The 21,805-nt window shown below is 39.3% G+C and overlaps 1 protein-coding gene across 1 annotated transcript in view; it reads right to left on the bottom strand.

The window, feature by feature from the left end:
* The window catches only part of SIAH2 (siah E3 ubiquitin protein ligase 2), a 33,440-nt gene extending 12,962 nt beyond the window's left edge, over positions 1 to 20,478 (bottom strand). Inside the window, exon 1 of the mRNA XM_039357936.1 lies at positions 19,148 to 20,478. Within this exon, the coding sequence (XP_039213870.1) occupies positions 19,148 to 19,576 (429 nt within the window). The 5' untranslated portion in view covers positions 19,577 to 20,478. The remainder of the gene's footprint in view (positions 1 to 19,147) is intronic.
* Between the last annotated feature and the right edge of the window lie 1,327 nt (positions 20,479 to 21,805).

Below are 21,805 nucleotides of genomic sequence, written 5' to 3'. Positions count from 1 at the left end.
AACAGTTCCTCACACCTTATTTTGATGTATCTTTTCACCCCCCTTTTCCTAGCTGGCGGATAAGGAGAAGTTCAGAGAGACATAGGATGAGAGGCAAATGGTTACATTGTAATGGTTAGTAGACCTGAAGTTGAATAAACAAAAGTTTACTTTGTAGTGAATAGAGGAAGTGAGAGTAATAACACCCGCATGCATATCCCCCCTCCCCCTTGGGAGTATGGCAGGATCCAGGAAAGGGTAAGAATTGGTTTTAGATCAGAGAAGATAGATAGAAAGGAAATATAACTTGATTCTGACAATTTGTATTTGGATGCAAATTTTTAACTTATGAGGAAAAAGAAACTGGAAAGAGATGGAGTATCATGTGCTCTCTTTGAATAGTGGGAGAATTGTGAAAACTGAACAAATGCGAAATGTATTTGATTTACAGCAGAGTCAGTAATCTTTGCCAAAGCCAGGAATCAATGTTACAGCAATCACATGAAATCTCATCAGCAATCTAATCTTCTAGTATTACAAAAGAACTCTGAAATCTGATAGGATTTTATCATTCTTTCACGGGATCGCATGTGAAATATAGCTACTACACCTAATGTCCAGTATTTTAATGTTAAATTTAAATTTCATTTAGTTTTTGGAATCCATGAGCATCGTGCTTCCAACCCATCTTTTACTTTGTACTGGGGCAAAGTTTCAGATTTAAAGATGTAGGCAGCCTTCGTAGTTTCCATCTAAACTTGGGTAGGCAATCTAGTGCTCTACTGTAGTCCATAAATACAAGCCAATGGTCTGGGAAATATGGGAGCTACAAAATATTTAGAGATCTGCGTTGATCTTCACTGCTCTCTATGTATCAAGTGAAAAAAAAAAGGAATTTCAAGGACAGTAACTCAAAATAGTTTGAACACAGAAATCTTATATACATGATATTTTTTGATAGTACTGTAGCCTTGCCAGAATGAAAGAAGATATTTTTATTACCAGACTAGATCATAAAAATGAAAACAACTCTATACAATTTGAGAGTACAGCAAAATCTCATTGATTAAATCACCCACTTCTTTTATAGGGTCTGAACATAGCTTTATAGATTGAGCACAGAATTTAGACACAAGTGATTTCCTAATGTTTTAGGAAAAATTATGAACACTATTTGTTTGCTAGAAGAGAATCCCATAGAAGAGAATGTACATAGTTTAGGATTGAACTGTGGGGCTGTCTGAGCAGATACGTTTTCTTGCAGACATTTCATTACCAACAGATAACATCATCAGTGCAAATGAGTGTAGAGTTTTCTCCCTGTTTATATACAGTAGCATGCCCTACCAGTTTTGGTGGGGTGTGGTTTTCTCCTTGGTAGTCCCTTGATCTGGGTATCGTTTCCTGCTTGACTGTTTGTCTCATATTAATCCCTACTTATCTGGGCATAGGCTGCTAAAGTGGATGTTTTCTGCATTTTTAGTTTCCTTCTTAGCTTTTTTATTGTCTCTTTTGAAAGTTTTGTAAGTGTGATTTCTCCATGTGCCCATTGATGGCTAATTTGTTTGACTCCCTGGCATTTTTAGATTTAGCTTGGTCTAGGATGCTCAGTTTCCCAGTTGAAACTATAGTTGAGTCTGACCATGCGCTATGAGATAAGAGTTTTCATTGTGTGTTTTGATTGCCAGTTGATATTCACGGAGGTGCTCTGCTAATATTCTGCCTGTCTGTCCTAAATAGTGTCTGTTACAGTCATTATACTATAAATTCTAGATGACTCATGTTTTGTTTTCTTCTTGAGCTACTGAGTATTTTGGTTTACTTAAGATGTTTTGGGCATTATATGTCTCAGATTCTCACTTTAGGACAGGTTATCTTTACTGTTCAGGTATGGACAAAAGACAGAAGTCTGTTGTTTCCAGAAAAAACAGTCCCCAAATGAACCCTCTAATGTCTGCTAAACTCTGTGATTAAATTTCCCATCCATCTTTTCAGAAGCCTCCATCCCAGTTCAGATATCCAGGGAAGTGGGGCTGTCTTGACCTCAAGTGCTACGAAAGCTGCTGCTTGTAGCCAGAGAAAAGCTGCAGGCAGATGAAGCAGCTGTTAATCCGCAATAGATGAGAACAATCTGCAGTTGGAAAACAATACTGGCAATCAGCAGATCTACACAAGCTGTTCTTCTGAAGCTGAGTAAACCTGAACTAGGCAACTTAGAGGGGCGGGGGAGACAAAGGAGAGCAAAGGATGCGTGCATTACGTCAGCAAAAGCTTGCCTAGCAATGCAGCAGTGCCATCTGCACAGTGCAGGTGTTCATATAGCTGAGCAGTTTACTTAATACTCTCACCTGAAGGCCAGGTGTGCATAAATCAGAGTTGAGTGAGGAAGAAAAGTCAGTAATACCTGTGGCAGCTTGTTGAATTGTAGCTCTCCAGGGCAAGGCTTATAATTTTATTATAGGATTTCTAAGATGAACTCCAGATTTTTTTCTAAAAGAAACAGTTTTATAATAAATGTATTATTTCCTGAGACAGGCTGCAAGCTGAGCTGGGATGCACATCCAAGTTTATAATCTTTGCCAATGAGCAATGAAAATTATAACCCAAGAACACTAAATCAATCCTGTACCAAAGCTGAAATCCCTATATAAATATTGGGTTCACTCAAATTAACAACAGCTTAAGATGTCTAGTATGCATGAAAAATATATGACTGGCAGATAACAATGGCCGATTTTACACATTATGCTAGGCCAAAAGCAAAGAATTCCCATTAGACTTTGTTTTATGTATGAAACCCTCCAACCTGCTTCTTTAAGAGGAAAGAGGTGTAACAGGAATGGAAAGGAAACGTATTAAAAGTACTGAAATAGCAAGCACCACAAGTGAATCAGAAAATGACAGAACAAGCAAATGGGATTGCAAAACTATGGGTAGCATTTCTCTTTTCCTACTTCAGATCAAACAGATAGCCTTGATTTGTGGGAAAACAACTGGGGAAAGAATCAGAAAATAACATATCTAATACAGTAAAATTTCTATGGAACAAAGTGGGGGAAATATAGCTTAAGGATGAATCTGAACATTTGCAATTTTTATATACTTACTCAAAATTGATGTGATTTATGTAATGTATATTAAATACAAAAAATCATGTGTCAATACAGATTTCATTCCCAGTAGCCAAAATCTACTGAAAGAAAGTCCGTTAAAAGTAAAGATTTAATGTTTAATGGCAACTGAACCAAGGGCACTCATGAGCTCAGTTTATTCATGGCTCAATAAATAGTTTGGAATGGGGCTTTCCAATATCTTGTCTAACAACAGGGGTGTCAAATTACCAGCCCGTGGGCCAGTTACATCATACAAATGCTGCGCCCACCCAGCTCTGGCAATGTGAAAAAAGTCGTGATACGTCATGATATATCACATGACGTCTTCTACAACATCAAGTGCTAGACGGGCTCTCTCAAGCTTCACAAGGGATTTCAATAAACACAAACAAGGCCACACAATACTTTTATTTGCAGTATTTTCTGCTTTTCAAACACTGATACCAAACCAATAATATTGTAGTATGATATAACACTTTAGAATCTCCAGGCCCACAAGCCCTATGTATGTGTCTACAGAGACCTTTTCTTGACCATAAAACTATGTCAGTTTGATCTTTTAATTTTTTTAACAAAATAAAAAGTGGAAAGCTACTCAAAGCAGCAGGTTCCAGTCTTGTTCAAATCCAATTCTTGACTCTAGCTCCACTTCTGAACTTAAAACAATATTGTGTCTGAGAAGAAAGGATTGAATGGATAAAGGGTCAAGATCTCTTGGAGAAATATTGTAACTTCTTTGGGAATCAGAGTCATACAGCCCTAATAGGAAGCAACAGCTGAGCTGACGGGGTCAACCACTTAGAACTTAAGAGCTGTGGAGCTGTTGGAGATAATGTCACAGTCTGTCTTCTGTGCCATGCTTAGGATTTTCCCTTTTATTTATTTATTATATTTTTATGCTGCCGATCTTCACTCTAAGGTGACTCTGGGAAGCCTTATAGTTCTTGATTTCCTTTCTTAGATTTCTCAGTTCTGCTGATATAGATCCCTCTTTTCTCTAATACCTCTTTAAAACTTGTTTGTGCGTAGCAGCTCAGCTGCATGACTAGGTTATATTACCTGTTTAACCCAGCCACTGAATTAACCCTTAAGTTAACCAAACAGGCTAAATTTGTGCAACAAGTGCTAAGCCAAAAACTTACTCAAGGCTAACATGCTAACTTAAATGTCATATATTATACAACTGTACCTGTAATTGTTAATCTGACCTGAATAAATGTGTTTCTTTGAATCTCTGGCCTAGATCATAGTAATACTATATAATATCCTATAGGATGTTTAAGAAGTATTCTGGTAAATTAATGTTTTGTAACTAAGGTTATGTCTCCTATAGCTTTACAACCCCCCATCCTCCCCCAGTAATATTTGCAAAGCCAATCTGAACCTATTCTTAAAATAACAAATTACCCCCCCCCCAAAAAAATCCTGTGGCTGGCTCTTGCCATGTCTAGAGTACTTGTTACAATCTAATTTCATTCAAAACATTACAAAGATCCAACCTAGAGCAGCCAAAATTCTGCCCTTGTGAATAAGAAACTCAAAGCAATTCATAAATTGTCCATTAAATGCACCAACAACTATAAAAAGGATCAATAGCTGCTCTGCCCAATCTGATTTATCAACAACATTTGTGGAAAATATAAAGATTTTGGACTTCCGGTGGTTAAAGCGGCGATGATGGCAGCTACTTTGTAGCCGTCCTTCTGAGACGGTGTCAGATCCGCGGAGCACAGCGCTCATCAGCTGGCTCGCGGTTCGAAATCTCCTTCCCGGGCGAAGGGAAGGGGTAGAGACTGCATGAATAGAGGTAGAACCTCTTAACCTTCCCTGGATTTTTTTTTTAGGGGGGTAGAAAGAGTGCTCCCTCGGAGTTCATTGCCTTCTCCGCCTCTCAGCTGTCTTTGCTTCTTCGGAAGCAAAGCGAAACGCCGCTACCATCTCCGCACTCAAAGCTGCTTGGTGAGTGACTTTTAAAGCGGACAGAACTGTTTAAAGGATTTTACTTAGAGTTAGAGATTTATTTTTCTTAATTTTTTCTTTTTAGTATAAGCTGACTTTTCTTTTTTTCACTTTCTTTTCTTTGGGCGGAAAGTGAGAGTGAAAGTAAAATGGCGTCTTGAAAGTTTTTTTTTTTTCCTATCTCCGGAAAGAAAAGACGGACTGATTGAACTGTATGCTTAACATTGTTTTTTTTCTTAAGCCTTTTTTTTTCTTTTAAAATGCCTTGGGAGTTTTTACTTTTATTGTATTTTTCCTGGTCTTTTTATTTGTAAGGATTTAAGTATTTTTTTTCCCTTTTTTAAGAAGAAAGAAAGATAGTTTAAAATGGCTTCAAAGAGACAACCAGCTTCTATAGTTTCTAAGGTGATTTCTTCTCCTGTTACTGCAACTGTTCAACAACAACTTAAAGTAACACCACCGGTGCAACAACCTAAGGCTATATCTCCACCTTCTCCTCCCCCATCAGGCACATCTGCACAAGATTTTAAGGATATAATGGGAAAGGCTGTGTCTCAATTTAGGGAGGAAGTGAAGCAACTTCTGGAACAGAGCAAATCTGAAACTAAGGAAGAATTGAAGAAGGAAATGAAGGAGTTTTATGTACAGAACAATACTATTTTGAGGGAAGATATAGTCTCAGCTTTATCTGGATTGGCTTCTGTGGTTGTGAAGCTGGACTCCAGAGTGGAAGAAGTCGAAGAAAAAGTAGAATTTTTGGATTATAAATTTCAAGATATGGAGAAAAAAGTGGAAACCTCACAAGATGATATTCTTATGTTTCAGTACAGACAGATGGAATATGCCTTGAGAATCAGAGGCCTTAAAGAAGATAAGAATCAAGTTCTGATGGAAATGGTGATCAATGATTTGGCTGTTGTTCTGAATATAGATAAAGATGAATTACGTGGAGAAGTGGAAAAAATCTACAGAGTTAACTCTTGGATTGCAAAACAGAAGAATTTGCCTAGAGATGTGGTGATCTACTTTGCTAAGAAGTCTCTGCGTAATCAGATTTTACAAGCTTTTTATAACAAAAGATTCCAGATTGCTGCTCAAGATATTATTATTTTAAAGGAAATCCCATCCAAAATCTTAAGAAGCAGAAAAGATTTTGCTTTTTTAGCAAATGAACTCAAAGCAAGACTGATTTCATTCAGATGGGAGATTCCGATGGGTATTGTTTTGAGCCATGCGGGGACACGTTATAGACTTAACACAGTTGCTAAAGCTAAAGAATTTTATAATACGATCCTGGGTGCAGGCTCATCCTCATTTATGACTCAGAGAGCCTTGAGTGATAAAGAGGTGGAACAGCAGTCTGAGGGATCAGGCTTGATGGCTGCTGGGCAGGCGGAATGGATGCGTCAAGCAGAGGTTAAAGAACAGAGAATGACCCGTGCAGCATATAAATGTAAGGAAAAGGAGCAACAGAAGAAAGAAGCTAAAGAATCTGCTCATCAGATTGTTTCAATGCCGGTGGGAGGAGCAAGACCCAAAAGTTCTGCAACACATTCTTCAGTAGCAGATCTTGAGGGAATCTTCTCCAGGCTCCTGGTTGAGGGAGATGGCAAAGTTCCTGACCTGGAATGTTAACGGTTTAAACATCCCCCAGAAGAGAAAGAAAATCTTTCATTATCTAAAGCAACACAACAATGACATTATTTGTTTGCAGGAAACTCATATTTTACTTAAAGATCAAAAATACTTAGCTAACCTTCGCTTGGGATCTCATTTTATATCTCCTGCCCCTGGGAAAAAAGGGGGTGTGGTAATTTATGTTAAGCAAAATTTACCAGCTTGTTTGGTAGAATCAGATCCCCAAGGAAGATATGTTATGGTTGAACTTGGTTTATATGGTAAGAAAATACTTATTGTGGGACTGTATGCACCAAACCAGCAACAGGAACAATTTTATAAGTTGCTACATCAGAAAATAACTTTGTTGGACTACAGGTCCGTGATATTAATGGGAGACTGGAATGGTGTTTTAGATACACAAAAGGATAAAAAAGGTTCTTCTACTTTTTTCAAACAGGCTAAACTACCTAAAGCCTTTTTTGAATTGAAATAAGATTGGGAACTGAGAGACTATTGGCGTGAACGTAATCAAGAGGAAAGAGACTTTACCTTTTTTTCAGACAGACACAAATCCTTTTCAAGGATTGACTTTTTTTTGATTACAACAGATTTATATAACAGGGTGAAGAATATTAAAATCTTTCCTAGGACACTGACAGATCATAGTCCAGTTTGGATGGAATTGGTCGCTGAGAAAGAAGAGAGGAGATCCTGGAGGTTGAATGAGAATTTATTTAAACAAGAAAAAAATGTTCAAAAACTAAAGGAATGTTTAAAGGAATATTTTGTTTTAAATATGAATAAGGGAACATCAATGTCAATGGTATGGAATGCAAGTAAAGCCTTTATGCGTGGGATTTTGATAAAAATGAACAATTTTCATAGACAGAAGCAGACTCAGAAACGTAAAGAATTAGAAGATGAGATTAAATTAAAAGAGAAGCTTTTAATTTCAAATCCTTCAGATGAAAAGGTGAAAGGAGCTATAGAATTGTTAAAAACACAATTTAATATGTTGATGGCTGATCAAGCTGCAACCGTCTCTGCCACTTGCCACTTGCAACCTGCGCCATCTCTGCCACTTGCCAGCTACACCTCGGCCGGCGCAGGGGACGGCACCACACATGTGCAGCGCTCCTGGGCAGGGAAAGTCCTCGACTTACGACCGGTTGGGTAGTCCTCGACTTACGACCGGTTGGGGGTTGCGGCATTAAAAAGGTTGAGAACCACTGGTCTAGACCTTCATAGTAACCATAGTTGATTCAGACAACCTCCCCATCCCCTTAAAATGGAACTTTCTGGAAATTTCCTTTGACATGTACAATATTTCTCAGTCACATGTCAGTCATTCAGCCAGAATATCATATTAGTTGTCACCTGTCTAGTATTTCTGCCCAGGTTAAAGCTGTCTAGTTCTTTTTTCTCTAACAAGAAATCCCTGGAAACCTTCCAGTGTTGGATTTATTGGTAACAGAAAAAACAAAAGAGGAGTGAGGTGCAGCCAGGTGCCCTGGAAACATGAATTGTGGCAACCATCCTGCCTGGCATTCAGAAATTTTAAGAAGAGAGTGAATCTTAATCAAACACACACCTAAGGCCGATGTTAAAATCACCTGTTTAAGCAGATAACCATGTTGGCAACTGTTAAGTTCTACCCAGAAGTTAGGAGATTTCTTTTAAAAATGGATTAATATCTCACCTTTTCTTTGGGAGTTCCAACAATAAACCTGTGATGTGGTTGAGAGATAAAGCTGGTCCAAAGTCACACAGCAAATTTCTGTAGCAAAGGGTAGGTTTGAAGTTAGGCTTTCTCAATGCTAGACCAGCATCTGAGGTGCAAGATGATACTTGTTCCTGAAAATCTATTCCAAAGATTGCCCACTTCAGCAAACAGATTGGTGGGCACCTCAGCTTTTTATGAACAAAAACCTCCAAAGCTATTAATTGTAAGAAGAAATAGGTTCAGGGAGGAGAGAGTATCTGTGCTTGTTTTTGATGCCCTAATCACCCCTCTCTGTTGGTCATCAGTTATATCTTCTGTTCTTGGCATAAAAATTGTGTCAATACTATTGGATATTGTTCCAAAACAATAAACCAAAAGCAGCTGTGCTGCCATTCTTAGGGAGTCAGAGTCTACTAATGAGTTTATATTTGAAAGGGCATAAAAGATCAATACAGCAATTTTTCCCCCTGCTAACTTCACAAACCCCAAAGTTTCTTGATTTGGAGCACTAAAGTGGTCCCATAACCAAAGTGCATGATGTTTCCAAAGCAAATTAGCAATGACCATTTAGCTGCAAAGGCAATCCTTTTTTTTTCAAATATATAGGTAAAATGATCTCCTTCAAATTAATTCATTAGTTCAGTAATTTAATTTAAATTGGTTTAATTATTTAAAATGATTGAAATGATTGAAGTTTTCTGGATTCATCTCAACTTTTGCTTTTGCTTTTCATGATCAGGGTCCTCCTAGAATTCTCATACAGAGTGAGTAAGAAGGCAAAAACTCCTTCAAAAGAAGTTTGTCAGTTGTTGACTTCAGGGAAAAATTCATACAGCTTTCTGAGCTGCTGTAGAAAAGTGATGTAAACAAACAATTCAAGGTGAAAAACATACACAAACAGCTCAACTTAATACATTCACTATCATCTCTATTTCTCACAAATAACATAATAGATTTAATATATTCCATTTCTAGCTTAAACTTCTGTTACTACTCCACCTGTTTTAAAGCTTTTTGAGACCAGCCAAAGTCAATTTGGTTCTGACAACTAGCTGGGACAGATCTCCAGATAGCTAAGTTGGTTGATAATATAAAAGTTTAGTGCCATGGTAGCGAACCTAAGGCACGCGTGCCACAGGTGGCACGCAGAGCCCTCTCTGTGGGCACACGTGCCGTTGCCCCAGTTCTAGGCCTTCAGCTGGGTTTCATAAAATCTTTTTGCTTTAGGCCTCTGCCGCCATGCAAAAAAAAAAATCAATCAACTTCTTGCGGGGAAAAAAAAGATCTTGCCAAGTTGGAATTGATTGAACTTTTTTTTTTTTTATTGAAAGTTTTATAAATTTTACAAAAAGACAAAAACAATACAAAACAAAAGACAACATATACAAAAAAGAAACTAAACATTACATATATAAAAAAAAAAAAAACCCCATCCCCCACCCCTCACAAAAACCCTCCCTTCCCCCCCCTGAGCTTCCCAGAGCAGAATATAGGCTTAATTAAAAATTAAGAAATAAAAATAAAAAATTAAATTAAAAAATTTATATTATATATATATATATAAAAAAATATCTATATATATATATAAAATAAAACTTATAAAAAAGCTATGTGATATTTTTGTATACCCAATCTAAATTGTATAAATTTTATCCATTTGTCCCAAACAGCAAGGAACTTCTCTTGCGTTTGTTGCTTTAAGAAAGCCGAAATCTTTGCCATTTCCGCCAGATAAGCTACTTTAAGAAACCATTCCTGCAATGTAGGCAAAGATTCCTTCTTCCAATATTGTCCTACTAACAGCCTAGCGGCTGTAATCAAATTTAACATCAATACAACCTCCTTTGTATCACAATCTGTAACAATGCCTAACAAAAATAATTGCGGAGTAAATTTTACCCTCCTTCTAAAAATTCTCTGGATATTCCACCATATTTTGATCCAAAATGCTTTTATCTCTCTGCATGACCACCAAATATGATAATAGGAAGCATCCTTATAACCACATCTCCAACATTTGGGTTGCACGTCAGGGTACATAAGAGACATTTTTTGTGGATCAAGGTGCCATCTATAAAACATTTTATAAAAATTCTCCCTAAGGTTCTGTGCTTGTGTAAATTTGACATTTCTCACCCAAATGGTTTCCCAAATGTCCAATGAGACTGGGACACCAAAATTCTGCGCCCATCTAATCATACAATCTTTAATTAATTCCGTTTCTGAGTCCATTTCAACTAATACCCCATAAATTCTCTTGATATGGGTTTGTCTTTGATCCTTGACTTGCTTAATAAGATTTCCATCTTCTCTAAGAAAACCCAAGGAATTGATTGAACTTTTTAGTCCAAGCCAGTCTGCCGTTACCACTGCAGCCACGCTCACCCAATGGGCCATGCCCACCCAATTGGCCACACCTACCCAATGGGCCACGCCCACCCGGCACCTGATGATATATAAATGGGTTTTGGGTTGCAGTTTGGGCACTCAGTCTCTAAAAGGTTCGCCATCCCTGGTTTAGTGTATTGCGATCACTGTAAATCAGTTTAAAAGATAGATGGGTTGACCAACACAATTTTGAAATCAGTTATCTGCTCTAATTATGTTATACATGAACTGCATTTTTTCCGTGGTATTCTTCTCAAGCAGGAAAAACTAGTACTTCTAGTAATGTGCTATGATTTCCCTGTTTTCCTTGGAGGCTATTAACTCTTTGGGTGACCACGACACAATGACATTATATAGGTAACAGTAACATGAGCCTACTGTTTTGAAAGTTTTTGGCAACACCTATGTTAAACTGGAAGAATATTTCCCATTCTTCCAAACAGGTGGGCTTAAATGGACAACTGACAAAGGCTAATAAATAGTACTGATTTTTCTTGGCCAATGTACTATACAATCCTTTCTTTAATACCTACAAATATCTCTGAAAGATACAAATAGCTTTATTAGCTATATGTCCACAAGGAGTCGGTTTCCTTAGTAAGTTAGATCAGGAAAAGTGAAATCTGCCTTCCCTGCACCAACTCCTCTGCAACTGATACTGCCCACTTCAGGAATGATTTTGAGATGCACCCTTCAGAGGTTTTAACTGTACACCTGAAAACACAAAACACAAGTCTGAATGAAATAAGTGGATATAGTGCTTAGAGTTGAAGTTCAAAATGTGAAGTTCAAAACTAAGAGATGAGGTAAAATTAGTAGTATATATTCTTCGTTTTCCTCTAGACCCCATGAAATCAATTTATAGAAACTTTCTGGTAACAGATTCCTGCCTTCCATTATGGATTTCTTACCCAGGTTATTAACAAAATGAAATAGCTCAAGGAAATAATCATAAAGGGTGTTTTGGATACATATTTATTTTGATTCAGTGCTAATGATCCTGTGTTTATATGGTTTGTGCAGATATGGAATGTTCAAACTTACAGGAGAAAAGAGAAACAGCTAAGATTTTCTCCCTGACTTCATTGGAAAAGTTTGACAGTGTTGCCCTTAACTGAGGCAGATATGAAAAAGAAAAAAAAATCTTTTTCACACATACAGGCGGGTCAGAGGGAAGTGCTAGAGCCTTCTGGCTCATATCAGTCAAATTCTGAGGCAAATATAGTCAGGAAGAGAGATGACTCAAGAAGCAAAGCAGGAGTTTTAAAAATAATAGACCACAAGCAATAAAGATTTTAAGCAGAGATGTAAGAATAGGAAATGCAAATAGGGGGACAAAAATGTGAAACATGAAAGAAGATGTATGTGAAACATGAAAGAAGATGTATTTGTTTCCCACCAATGTGGGAAACCACCTGTTCCAAGATGCTGATATTAAAGCAAGCGTAATTATGCATATAAATGGTTTTGTCTCATATTCATTTTTTTCCAGCCTAAGGTCTTTCAGGTGAGCTGCACTACAATTCACTGAATTTCCAGCCAATGCTGATACTGACCATGCTGTATAAGTAAAGTTCTAAGGAACTAGATTGCCAAAGACTAACCTACTCAACTCAAGAGAAATATCAGAAACTTTGTGAAAAGATCAATGGCACAATGGTGATAGCCTGGGAGAGGTTACTATCAAGAGAGGAATTTTTTAAGGAGATTCATTATCATCACTACTGTTGTTATTGCAGTGATTCCTCTGACAAAAATACTGAACAAATCAGACTATGGCTGTCAGAAATATCTGGCAAGTATCCCACCTCCTTTACATGGACGATCTGAAGCTCTATGGAAAAGCACCATCTGAAATAGAATAGCTGCTCAACACAGTCTCTATATACAGCCAAGATATTGCAGTGGAGTTTGCCCTGGACAAACGTGCCACACCTACCATCAACAGAGTAAAAATAGTGAAGGAATCAAGATGCCCTATGGAAATAATATCAAGAGTCTGGCTAAAGACCACCTTTACAAACAACTGGGCACCATTTAATCTGACAACATAAAGTACACTGAAGTCAAAAAGAAGATTAGAATATATCAGGAGAGTGAAGATCTTAAAGTCCAACCTGGACTTCAGATGTGGAATATTCTCACTCCCAAGAAAGTATGGTTGGCACCAGTTTTGCTGACTTCAGGTGACAATTATTTACCCCAAAATTTAAAAAATCCATTTTATTTTTTTAAATATTGCAAACTTTCCTATTGTAATTGGACTTTCACCTGCTGATTACTATGTGTGTATTTTGGTGTAATTTGCTTTACTTTATTTCATTTTGTAAACTGGCTTGTGATAAAAGTCCTTTTGGAAATTTTTAAAGTAAATACTGTAAAATAAATTCTCATGGATACTAATATGTATACCTGTCTTAATCTTAATATTTTTAATATGAGCAGGCGAGAAATACTATGTATGAAGTAAGCTGATTTTGCCAATTTCCCAAGTGATAACTGAACTTTTAGTGTGGCTTATATCCATATTTACTCAGTGTTCAAAAGACTTATTCCCAGGTCACTGTGCATAATTTGCTTCTTCTGTTTCTCGGGATTCTTAACTGAGCAACAGTTTATTTGAGCAACAGTTTATTAGCATATATTGAGCCTGAAACCAGCATCTGTTAAACACATTTTGAATGTGTGCTTGATTTTTAATAGTATATATAATTCCTATTGAAAAAAAATTATAAACACAGTAGCTTCTGCAGAATAAAGGGCCTCTAAAATATAAATGGCAATGAAAATTTAAATCATTATAGTTTTGCCTGTCAGTAAAATAAATTAGGTTCACTTTTCCCATATAGTTACCTTCAGCATGTTTAATTTGCATTATGCCAATCCAAACAACGTGCATAAGATGTCCATAGTGGCTCACATAAGCTCTACCAAGCTCCTTTGCCATTTCATGGAATCCTAAAGTGGAGAACTTCACATCATCAGGTCCAATTCCTGGTCTGAGCAGGAATCCAAAGTAAAGCACCCAAGACCAATGACTGTCTAGCTTTCACTTAAACACATCCAATCAAGCAGTAGAGCAGTACAACATTGACACCAATTACTCCACTTTTCTAGTCTCACTGTTCTTATTCCATCTCACTGCTCTCACTGTTAAAGAAACTTTTGTTCATATTCAATCAAAATCTGGCTTCCTATAACTTTGATCCATTATTTTATGTCCTGAACTCTAATAAAAAGAGAGCAGATCTTGATATTCTGTGTGATATCATTTCATGCACTTGAAGACAATTAAAGTATCTTAATTGTCTTGCGTACCCGGTTCCTTTGTTCTTTTCTTCATGAACCTTAACTTGTATTTCCCAATCATTCACATTAATCTTCTTTGAAACTTGAGTATTCCGATGCACTTGAACTGAGTCTGACCATCATAGAATACAATGGAATGATTACTTCCTGGGATTGGGACAATAACTTTGTTGACACAGCCCAATTTTGTATTTGTCTTTTTTGCAACCACACGACACATCTGGCTCATATTTAATGTGAAATCAATTACTAATCTGTTTTTCACAAGTACTATTATTAAGCTAGTATTCCCTATCATGTATTATGCTTCAGATTTTTGTTTCCTAACTGAAGAATTTTTCACTGTTAAATGTTACTCTGTTATTTTCTGACATTTTCATTTCTCTTTTCTAAGGTATTAGCTAGTCCACTGAGTTTTGTATAATCAGTTAATTTGGTAAGCATTCCCTCCACCTCTTCATCCATTTCTAATAAAATACTGAAGAAAAGAGAACCAAGGTCTGAATTTTGAGATGGTTCACTTGATGTCACTTTAATTTGATTGATGAGCTCTTTTAGTACAATTTTCAAGCCAGCTATCTTCTTAATGTCATGCCATTCAGTCTTCATAGGGTAATCTGCTGATCAGAATGACACGATATACATTGTCAAATTTCTTGCTAAAGTATTTTCCTCTTGGTGACACAACAGCTGATTGATATCTGACAGGTGTATTACATCCTTGACAGGTTGAGTAGCCTAATGGAAAAAAGTTCCATTAGTTCAACAGTAGCACACATGCTTACATTAAAAATATTCCCAGTTAAATTTGGAAATACCTAAATTAAATAGATCTGGAAAAAAAATCTGCAGCTGAAACTACTGAGAACTACCCTTAGTCAATGTAAGACAACTTCCCTCTATCAATGTTCTCCAGTTGATTTGGACCATAGCTGCCATCTTTCCTAACTACAGACCATATTAATTTAATTTAATGGAAACTGTAGCCTTCAGTATCTAAGACAAGTTAAGTAATTGAGCGAATGGTTTGACTCAGTATAACATAGATTCTTATGCTGAGCAGAACTAGACATAGGTATCACACCATGGGTTCATCTAATCCAGTGGTTCTCAACCTGTGGGTCGGGCCCCATTTGGGGTCGAACGACCATTTCACGGGGGTCGCCAAACAATGCAGTCCGCCATTCCCCCCCCCTTTTCCTTAGCTGTGCTACTCCCTTTTATTCTATTGGCTTTTGAAAGCCAATAGAATAGACTCTCTTGAATAGAGTCTAATTCTATTGGCTTTCAAAAGCCAATAGGAATTGTCCAGGCTGTCTCTGCCCTGCTGAGTCCGCCAAAAGTCCCATTCTGCAAACGGTGCTGCAAGTTGTTTGCAGCGAAGGCGAGCTGTCTGGAAGCTTCCACCTCTCCCTGCTGAGCAACTACTAAAAATGTAAGTAAAAGAGGGCCGGGGTGGGAAGTGGAAGGCCGGCGGGCGCAGGGAGGGTTGCTGGCATGCATGGGGCCCGGCAGGTGCCTTACCTCCCTTGGGCTGGGCCAGCTGGTGGCCCAGCCGGTGGTCGGCCTGCGCCGTCTCTGCCGCTTGCCAGCTATGCCTCGGCTGGCACAGGGGGCGGCACCACGCATGTGCGGCGCTCCCGGGCAGGGAAAGTCCTTTACTTACAATCTTGTTGGGTAGTCCTCGACTTATGACCAGTTGGGGGTCACAACATTAAAAAGGTTGAGAACCACTGATCTAATCCAAGACCCCCAGATTGTCAGAAAGTGTCCAGCTTAAGGTTTAACTCAGTCTTCTTGCCTAACATCGTCAGGAAGCAATATGTTTTACCCCTGAACTACAGAACCCAAACATGGAACCCAAAACGCATTTCCCCCTAAATGAAAGAAAATCAGCTATTGTATCTAAAGTCTCTTCTCCTCCTTCAATTCATACCTGGGGATCAACAGGACAACACTACTTCTTCAACCTCAGCTTTCTTTTCTTCTTTGGAGCCTTTCCTCTGGATAACTTAAGTAGCATTTCCAATCTTGCTTTTATCAGCTGACCTTAAGTTCTGTCTCAATGACACTTTAGAAGGTTTAGAGTGCATATTGATAGGCTTAAACCTAACTCTTGGGAGCAAAAGACACTTGAAACTAATACCAGTATATCAGATTAAGAGACTGTTTTTTTGAGATTAGCAGTGATAAAAAAGGGTCAAATAAAGCTCTACCCCTTGCCATCACTTAGATGCAATACAGCAACTGCTTCCACCAGCAAAAATATCGTGAAAGCAGAAAGAGGTAAGGAGACATTTTAAAGAAGAAGCAATAAATAGCACAAAAAGGATCCTATGGGACTAGTGCTATATTGTGGAATCCATGTTCACCATGTTGACTAGCTATAAACTTTTTATTTAATAATGAACTTTGATGGTTGGGCGTCTAACTTTTGAGAACTAAAATGGGTTCCCCAACCTAAAGAAATATAAGGGATAGTTCATATACATCTGCATGAAGATATATAGCAGTAAATAAAAAGATACATATTTTAAAAACCTAAACTGATAATATCTGATAAAGATTTGGAAGAAGGATCCTAAGATATAAGGATATTAAATAGTCAACTAAAAGGAAGAGAGATCTAGAAAGGACTCGTTCAGGCCATAAAAAGCTTAAAGCAACCTTCCCTCAACCAAGAAACTTTCAGATATCAGATCACTGTGCCCATTTTTTCTAGCTAACATGCCCAATCAATATGTTCACATGTTCACATGTATGTAGGTCACCAGGTGGATAGTGATTGCTTAAATGATATATTACATTATGCTACTAAATACTACAGCATAGAGATTAGCATCATCCCAAGAGGGTCTGTAAAAGTATCTAGCTGGATTACTGTAGGAGGTCCATTAACTATGATGCATTTCACTGAACTGTTGTTAAGCTTTTAATACAAAGTGGTGAGAACTGGTGCTTTAAAGTAGCTCCATTTATTCCTGTTTTACCAGTCATATTACTTTGTAGCTGTTGAATAATGAAGCTCCCCAGATATTTAAGAATATTTCCTCTCCACTCTCCATTAACTAGGTCATTTATTTCATGTTATTATTTAAAGTGCTTTAGAGGCTTTTCAGTGCTACAACTTCATCGAACAACGTATAAAGAAGAGTACTATTGGACAATAGCTATAGTCACCAACATAAGAAAGTTTTGAAAAGCAATTTTAAATTTAAAGACCAGCCATGAATTTAACCGGAAGAAGTTTTAAATGGAAGTATTTCTGCAGCTCACCTAACATTTGAACTGAAAGGGATAGACCACAGGGCCTTTTCTGTAATGGCTGCAACATTTTTTCTTGTCCATGTCAATTTACGGTAATAAACCTTAGTGGTGGTGAACATTCATAAAATATCCTCTACACAATTCTGCAAGCATAGGCAAGATTATATAAGAAAAAATTATATCCTACAAATAGTCCTGCCTGGGATTGCTTTATTTACATTAGCACTTCTGAAGTAGAATCAATTTACAGGAAGCCAGTACAGTTGGTACAAAATCTGATTGTTCCCCAACTTTCTGTAAGTTGCCAGCTTCAGAAAAGTTGCACTTTGAAGTTACACAGGCACCGTCTCTTAAAATACCTTGCTATTGTCTGGTTTGTAATTAATGAAGAGATTATCCAAGCCATGCTCAATTGTTTCACAGAGAGCCACAACTGCTGTTCAAGCCGAAGCTTGCAAAAATATTTTCTAGCCACAGCAATTCTTTGCAACTCACCAGGCAGTGAACATACAAGCATTCAGTCTGATCTTTCCATGGCAATGCAATCTCATCCAAGACTGATTTCATATCTTATCCAAATCAGCCAGATTTCCAATTCAGAGCTTCATCTTTCCTGGACTAGCAATGTTCATATTTTTCTCATTTTCCTTCTTAGTACTGATTTACAGGGTCTCTCATTTAGGCTGGGAAGCTTTATGTGCATTTCATAAGAAACCTCACACTTCCTATTTATATTTCAGAGTGATTTACTATAGATTTGTAAGAACAGTGGGGAACATTGGGGGGGAGGAATGATAAGAAAATCAGCCAACATCACCTTTAAGAACCAAACAGTCAAAAAAGATTATGGCATTAAACCTGTAAGTTCTGGTTTCCCCCCCCCCCACTCCCCAGCTAACCTATGGAGACAAGTTTGCTGTAAAGATCTATGAAATAAGGTTAGTGATTATACAGAATACCTATTTTTTTAAATCCTCAAGACTACAGTATTTACATACATCTAATTCAATCTTTTTACAACAATCCTTTAGGGCAGCATTCTGTAACTTGATATCCTTCAAATGTAAATAGGTTTGCAACTCCAGGAACTCTTAGCAACCATGGCCAAAAGCAACACCAGTACAACCAAAGAGGACCTGCTTGAGGACTTGCTGACCTAAGATACTACTTTAAATAGCCTATAGAACAAGTATCAAGAGCAGAGACAGGAATATTGACTTGGTTACATCGTGGTCTAGGTGAGGTTTATATCCGGTGCCTTTCTACTTCAATTTCAGTCTCTTCCCTAGAAAATGCAGTTAGCAACCATTCTGTTCAAGTTCATTTTTCACCCGGCAGATGGTTTGTGAGCAGAAATCTTCAGCAGATCATTTCGTTTCATGAAATGCTGAAGCCCAGTCCAATATGAAGAATAAAGAGAAAGCAATGCTTAAGCGAAAGAGCTACCGGAATGGTTGTCTGAATGAATGACAGGGAAGAGTATCTATAAAAATATGCTACGCCTCACTTTCACGAGCGTGTAAGAGAGCGAGAGGCCCCCCGAGAACGGAACACCCGAGACTTTTCTAATAAGAAGTACAGTTTCAAGACGATCACCTGAAGTCTTCCCAAGGGGGAACGGGGAATCTTATAAAGCCACTATTAGAAAAACAGTTGCGATTCCCTGCCGAAACCTCAAGGGCAGGTGCTCAGACCCACAGGGTCCATTCCCGTCGCTCCATCCCGTTCCTCTCCCCGCCCACCTTCCTTCCCGGTGGCAGTGCCAGCCGTCTTCTCCCTCCAGCCTTACCTTGCAAGGGAAGAGGACTGCCGAGGCCACTTTCTCCATCGCTAAGTTCCTGATGCTGGGGGTCAAGGATCCCCTGCATGTGGGGCAGCAGCTCAGCTTCTGCCGGCATTGATTGCAAACCAAGTGCCCGGCTTGGCACTGCAGGATCGGGGGCAGCACATAGTCGAAGCAAACCGGGCACTCGAACAGCGAGGTCAGCTCGTGATGCTGAGGCGATACCGGCCCCCCACTGTTTTCCCCTGCTCCAGGGCTCGAGATCACAGCGGCCGCGGCAGGGACCGCGGAAGAGCCGGCTCCGGCAGCGGAGATGGTGGCGGCCGCGGCGGTGGTGTTGGCGGCGGGAGCAGCAGCCGGGGATGGCGTGTGCTGCTGCTGCTGCTTGCCGCAAGGTTTGTTAGCACTGGGTCCGGCGGAGGACGGGCGGCTCATTTCGGTCGGAACAAACCATCGAACTGCGGACACCGAGCAGATCGCTCACCAAAACCCCGCAGGGGCCCGCCAGTGGAACTCCAAACAACAACCTCCGTCTTCCTGGAGCCGCTGTTCCTTAAGAGAACCGGCTCGGGCCTCGCCTTGGCGCCGCAGGAAACCGCGAACGCTCCAAAGTGTATCAATTTTCCAAAAGAGAAGCCTCAACGTTCCGCGGGCCAGCTCGGCGCTCCGAGCCAAGTCCTTCGCCCCCAACAGCCCTTTCCGCTCCTCCCCCGGACAAACCGAGCGTGGTTCCTTCTCAGCTCCCCTCAACCACCCCTCCCCGGAACATTAATCTGACGCAAGAAAGAGACGGGGGTGGTGTAGTCACAGGCTGCTCCCAAGCCGATGTTGGCGCCTACTGAGCATGCCCTAGCCTTTGCTAATGGTAGGCGGATACGGCGATTGCTACCCTTTCTTGTTGGTTTTCCTCCCGCGGTTTTTCCCCGCGAACCAAACGACTGCCGAGGAAGAAAGAGAAAAAGGGGGCAGAGGACAGCGGGAGAGGAATCGATGGGCACGCGCGCACTGGAGAGCTGTTTTCTCTATTGTTTAAAGCGTAGCGAAGCCGGAATGAGGTTCCCTGACCGCCATCTGCTGGGTGTTTAGCTCACTGCTTTCCCAGCACCCCGACTTTCAAAATAACCCCCTCCTTGTGCTACTCATCCCCAGAGGCCAAGCGAATTAACTCTTGGCTGTTTCTACATTTCTGTGGGAAAAGAACAGAAATACCTTTCCAGTGTTGGGAGGAACTCCCCCGTTCGGTTCTTCCAGCCGGGATTCTCCTTGACGGCGCAGTACAGAAGAAATAGATCGTGAAGCCAGCTACCAGAAAGAGAGGTTTAATCACGAGGATCAAAGTTGAGTGACAATTCAGCTCGAGTCCCGGGCTAGCTAGACAGAATGATCTTTAAACAGAGGTTTTATACCTTTTTGTAGTTTCCAAATTTGTCATTTTTGATTGGTGAGTTTGAATCTGCCTTTTCTGATTTGTTGGTCAGTGACTATTTCTTTGCTAATCCTGCCTGAAAAGTGTTAATTACTTTATTGTTGTGTCCTGATTGTTGCTAGCTGGTTCCTCATTGTGTGTGTCAAGTGTTTGCCATTTAGCCTCAGGCTGCTGTTGACCCAGTTTAGTTGGGTCATCTTGTGAGCAAGATGACTGATCATGTCATCTCTTGGCTCTCAAACCTGCATAATATTGCTGACTTGCAGTCTCCTTGCGAGGACCAGATTAATGTGGAATAATAAACAATCACTAGAATAATGATGTGTCTGCATAATTACTGGAATAATGCTGTGTTAGTAGTATGTGACTAATCTAATGCGCATTACACTTGGATACAATGTACGTAGCAAACTCTCTCCATTGTATACCCGTGAGAAATGAACCTAATGTATTACAATGTGTATTTCAATGTGTATTCCTTTGTTCCTGAGAAAAGGGAAGTATAAAACTGAAGTCTGAACCCGCCCTCGGGGTTCAGAATTGCTAGTTGCTATTGCTTCTGAACCTGTGCAATAAATCTCTCTGGAATTCGTAAGAGTCCTTTCATTTTCCACAAGAAGGTGACCAGAGCAACAAAGGTGTACTAACAGAAGTAACAAAACTGACCTGATCACAAAACAATTTTTCCCCAAATACATGGGAAAGTGTGCAGCTGAGATAAGCGGCAATAGTAAATGAGTAGCATTTAGTGCCAATACTAGTAGTGGACAGGTCCACTAGCTTTGTCACCTTCCTGCATTTATGAATGCTTTAATTGTTCAGTAAAACACATACTGCTGATGAAAATGAAATGATTTGATATCTGCACAGATTTAAACAGCTGTGTTTTGAAACCCAGAACTGTGTGGAAACATGGCCTAGTATGCACCTTGGATGGAGTGCAGCTAAGCATTTAATATTTTTACTCCATATGTGCTTAAAGACCTATATTTCTTTCAGCATTATCACCAATGGCCCTGCTGGAAACCATAATCCATGTAGTTGGAGATATGCAGTTTGTGGGAGGGTTCTGTAAACAGCATTAACGCAAGCAGCTGTTCAATAAGGCAGGATTCCCATATTAAGTCAGTGTTCCCACTCAGCCATGGAACTCTCTGAGCAATTTGGGGCCAATCGATCTCAGCCCAATCTACCTCCTCCCGGGATTGTGGTGATAAAATTAGGGAAGATTGTTCTCC

Source organism: Crotalus tigris, unplaced genomic scaffold, assembly GCF_016545835.1.
Source record: "Crotalus tigris isolate CLP2741 ecotype Arizona unplaced genomic scaffold, ASM1654583v1 scf7180000018970.2248101, whole genome shotgun sequence".
Lineage (NCBI taxonomy): Eukaryota > Metazoa > Chordata > Lepidosauria > Squamata > Viperidae > Crotalus > Crotalus tigris.
This window is presented reverse-complemented; position numbering and strand designations above follow the sequence as displayed.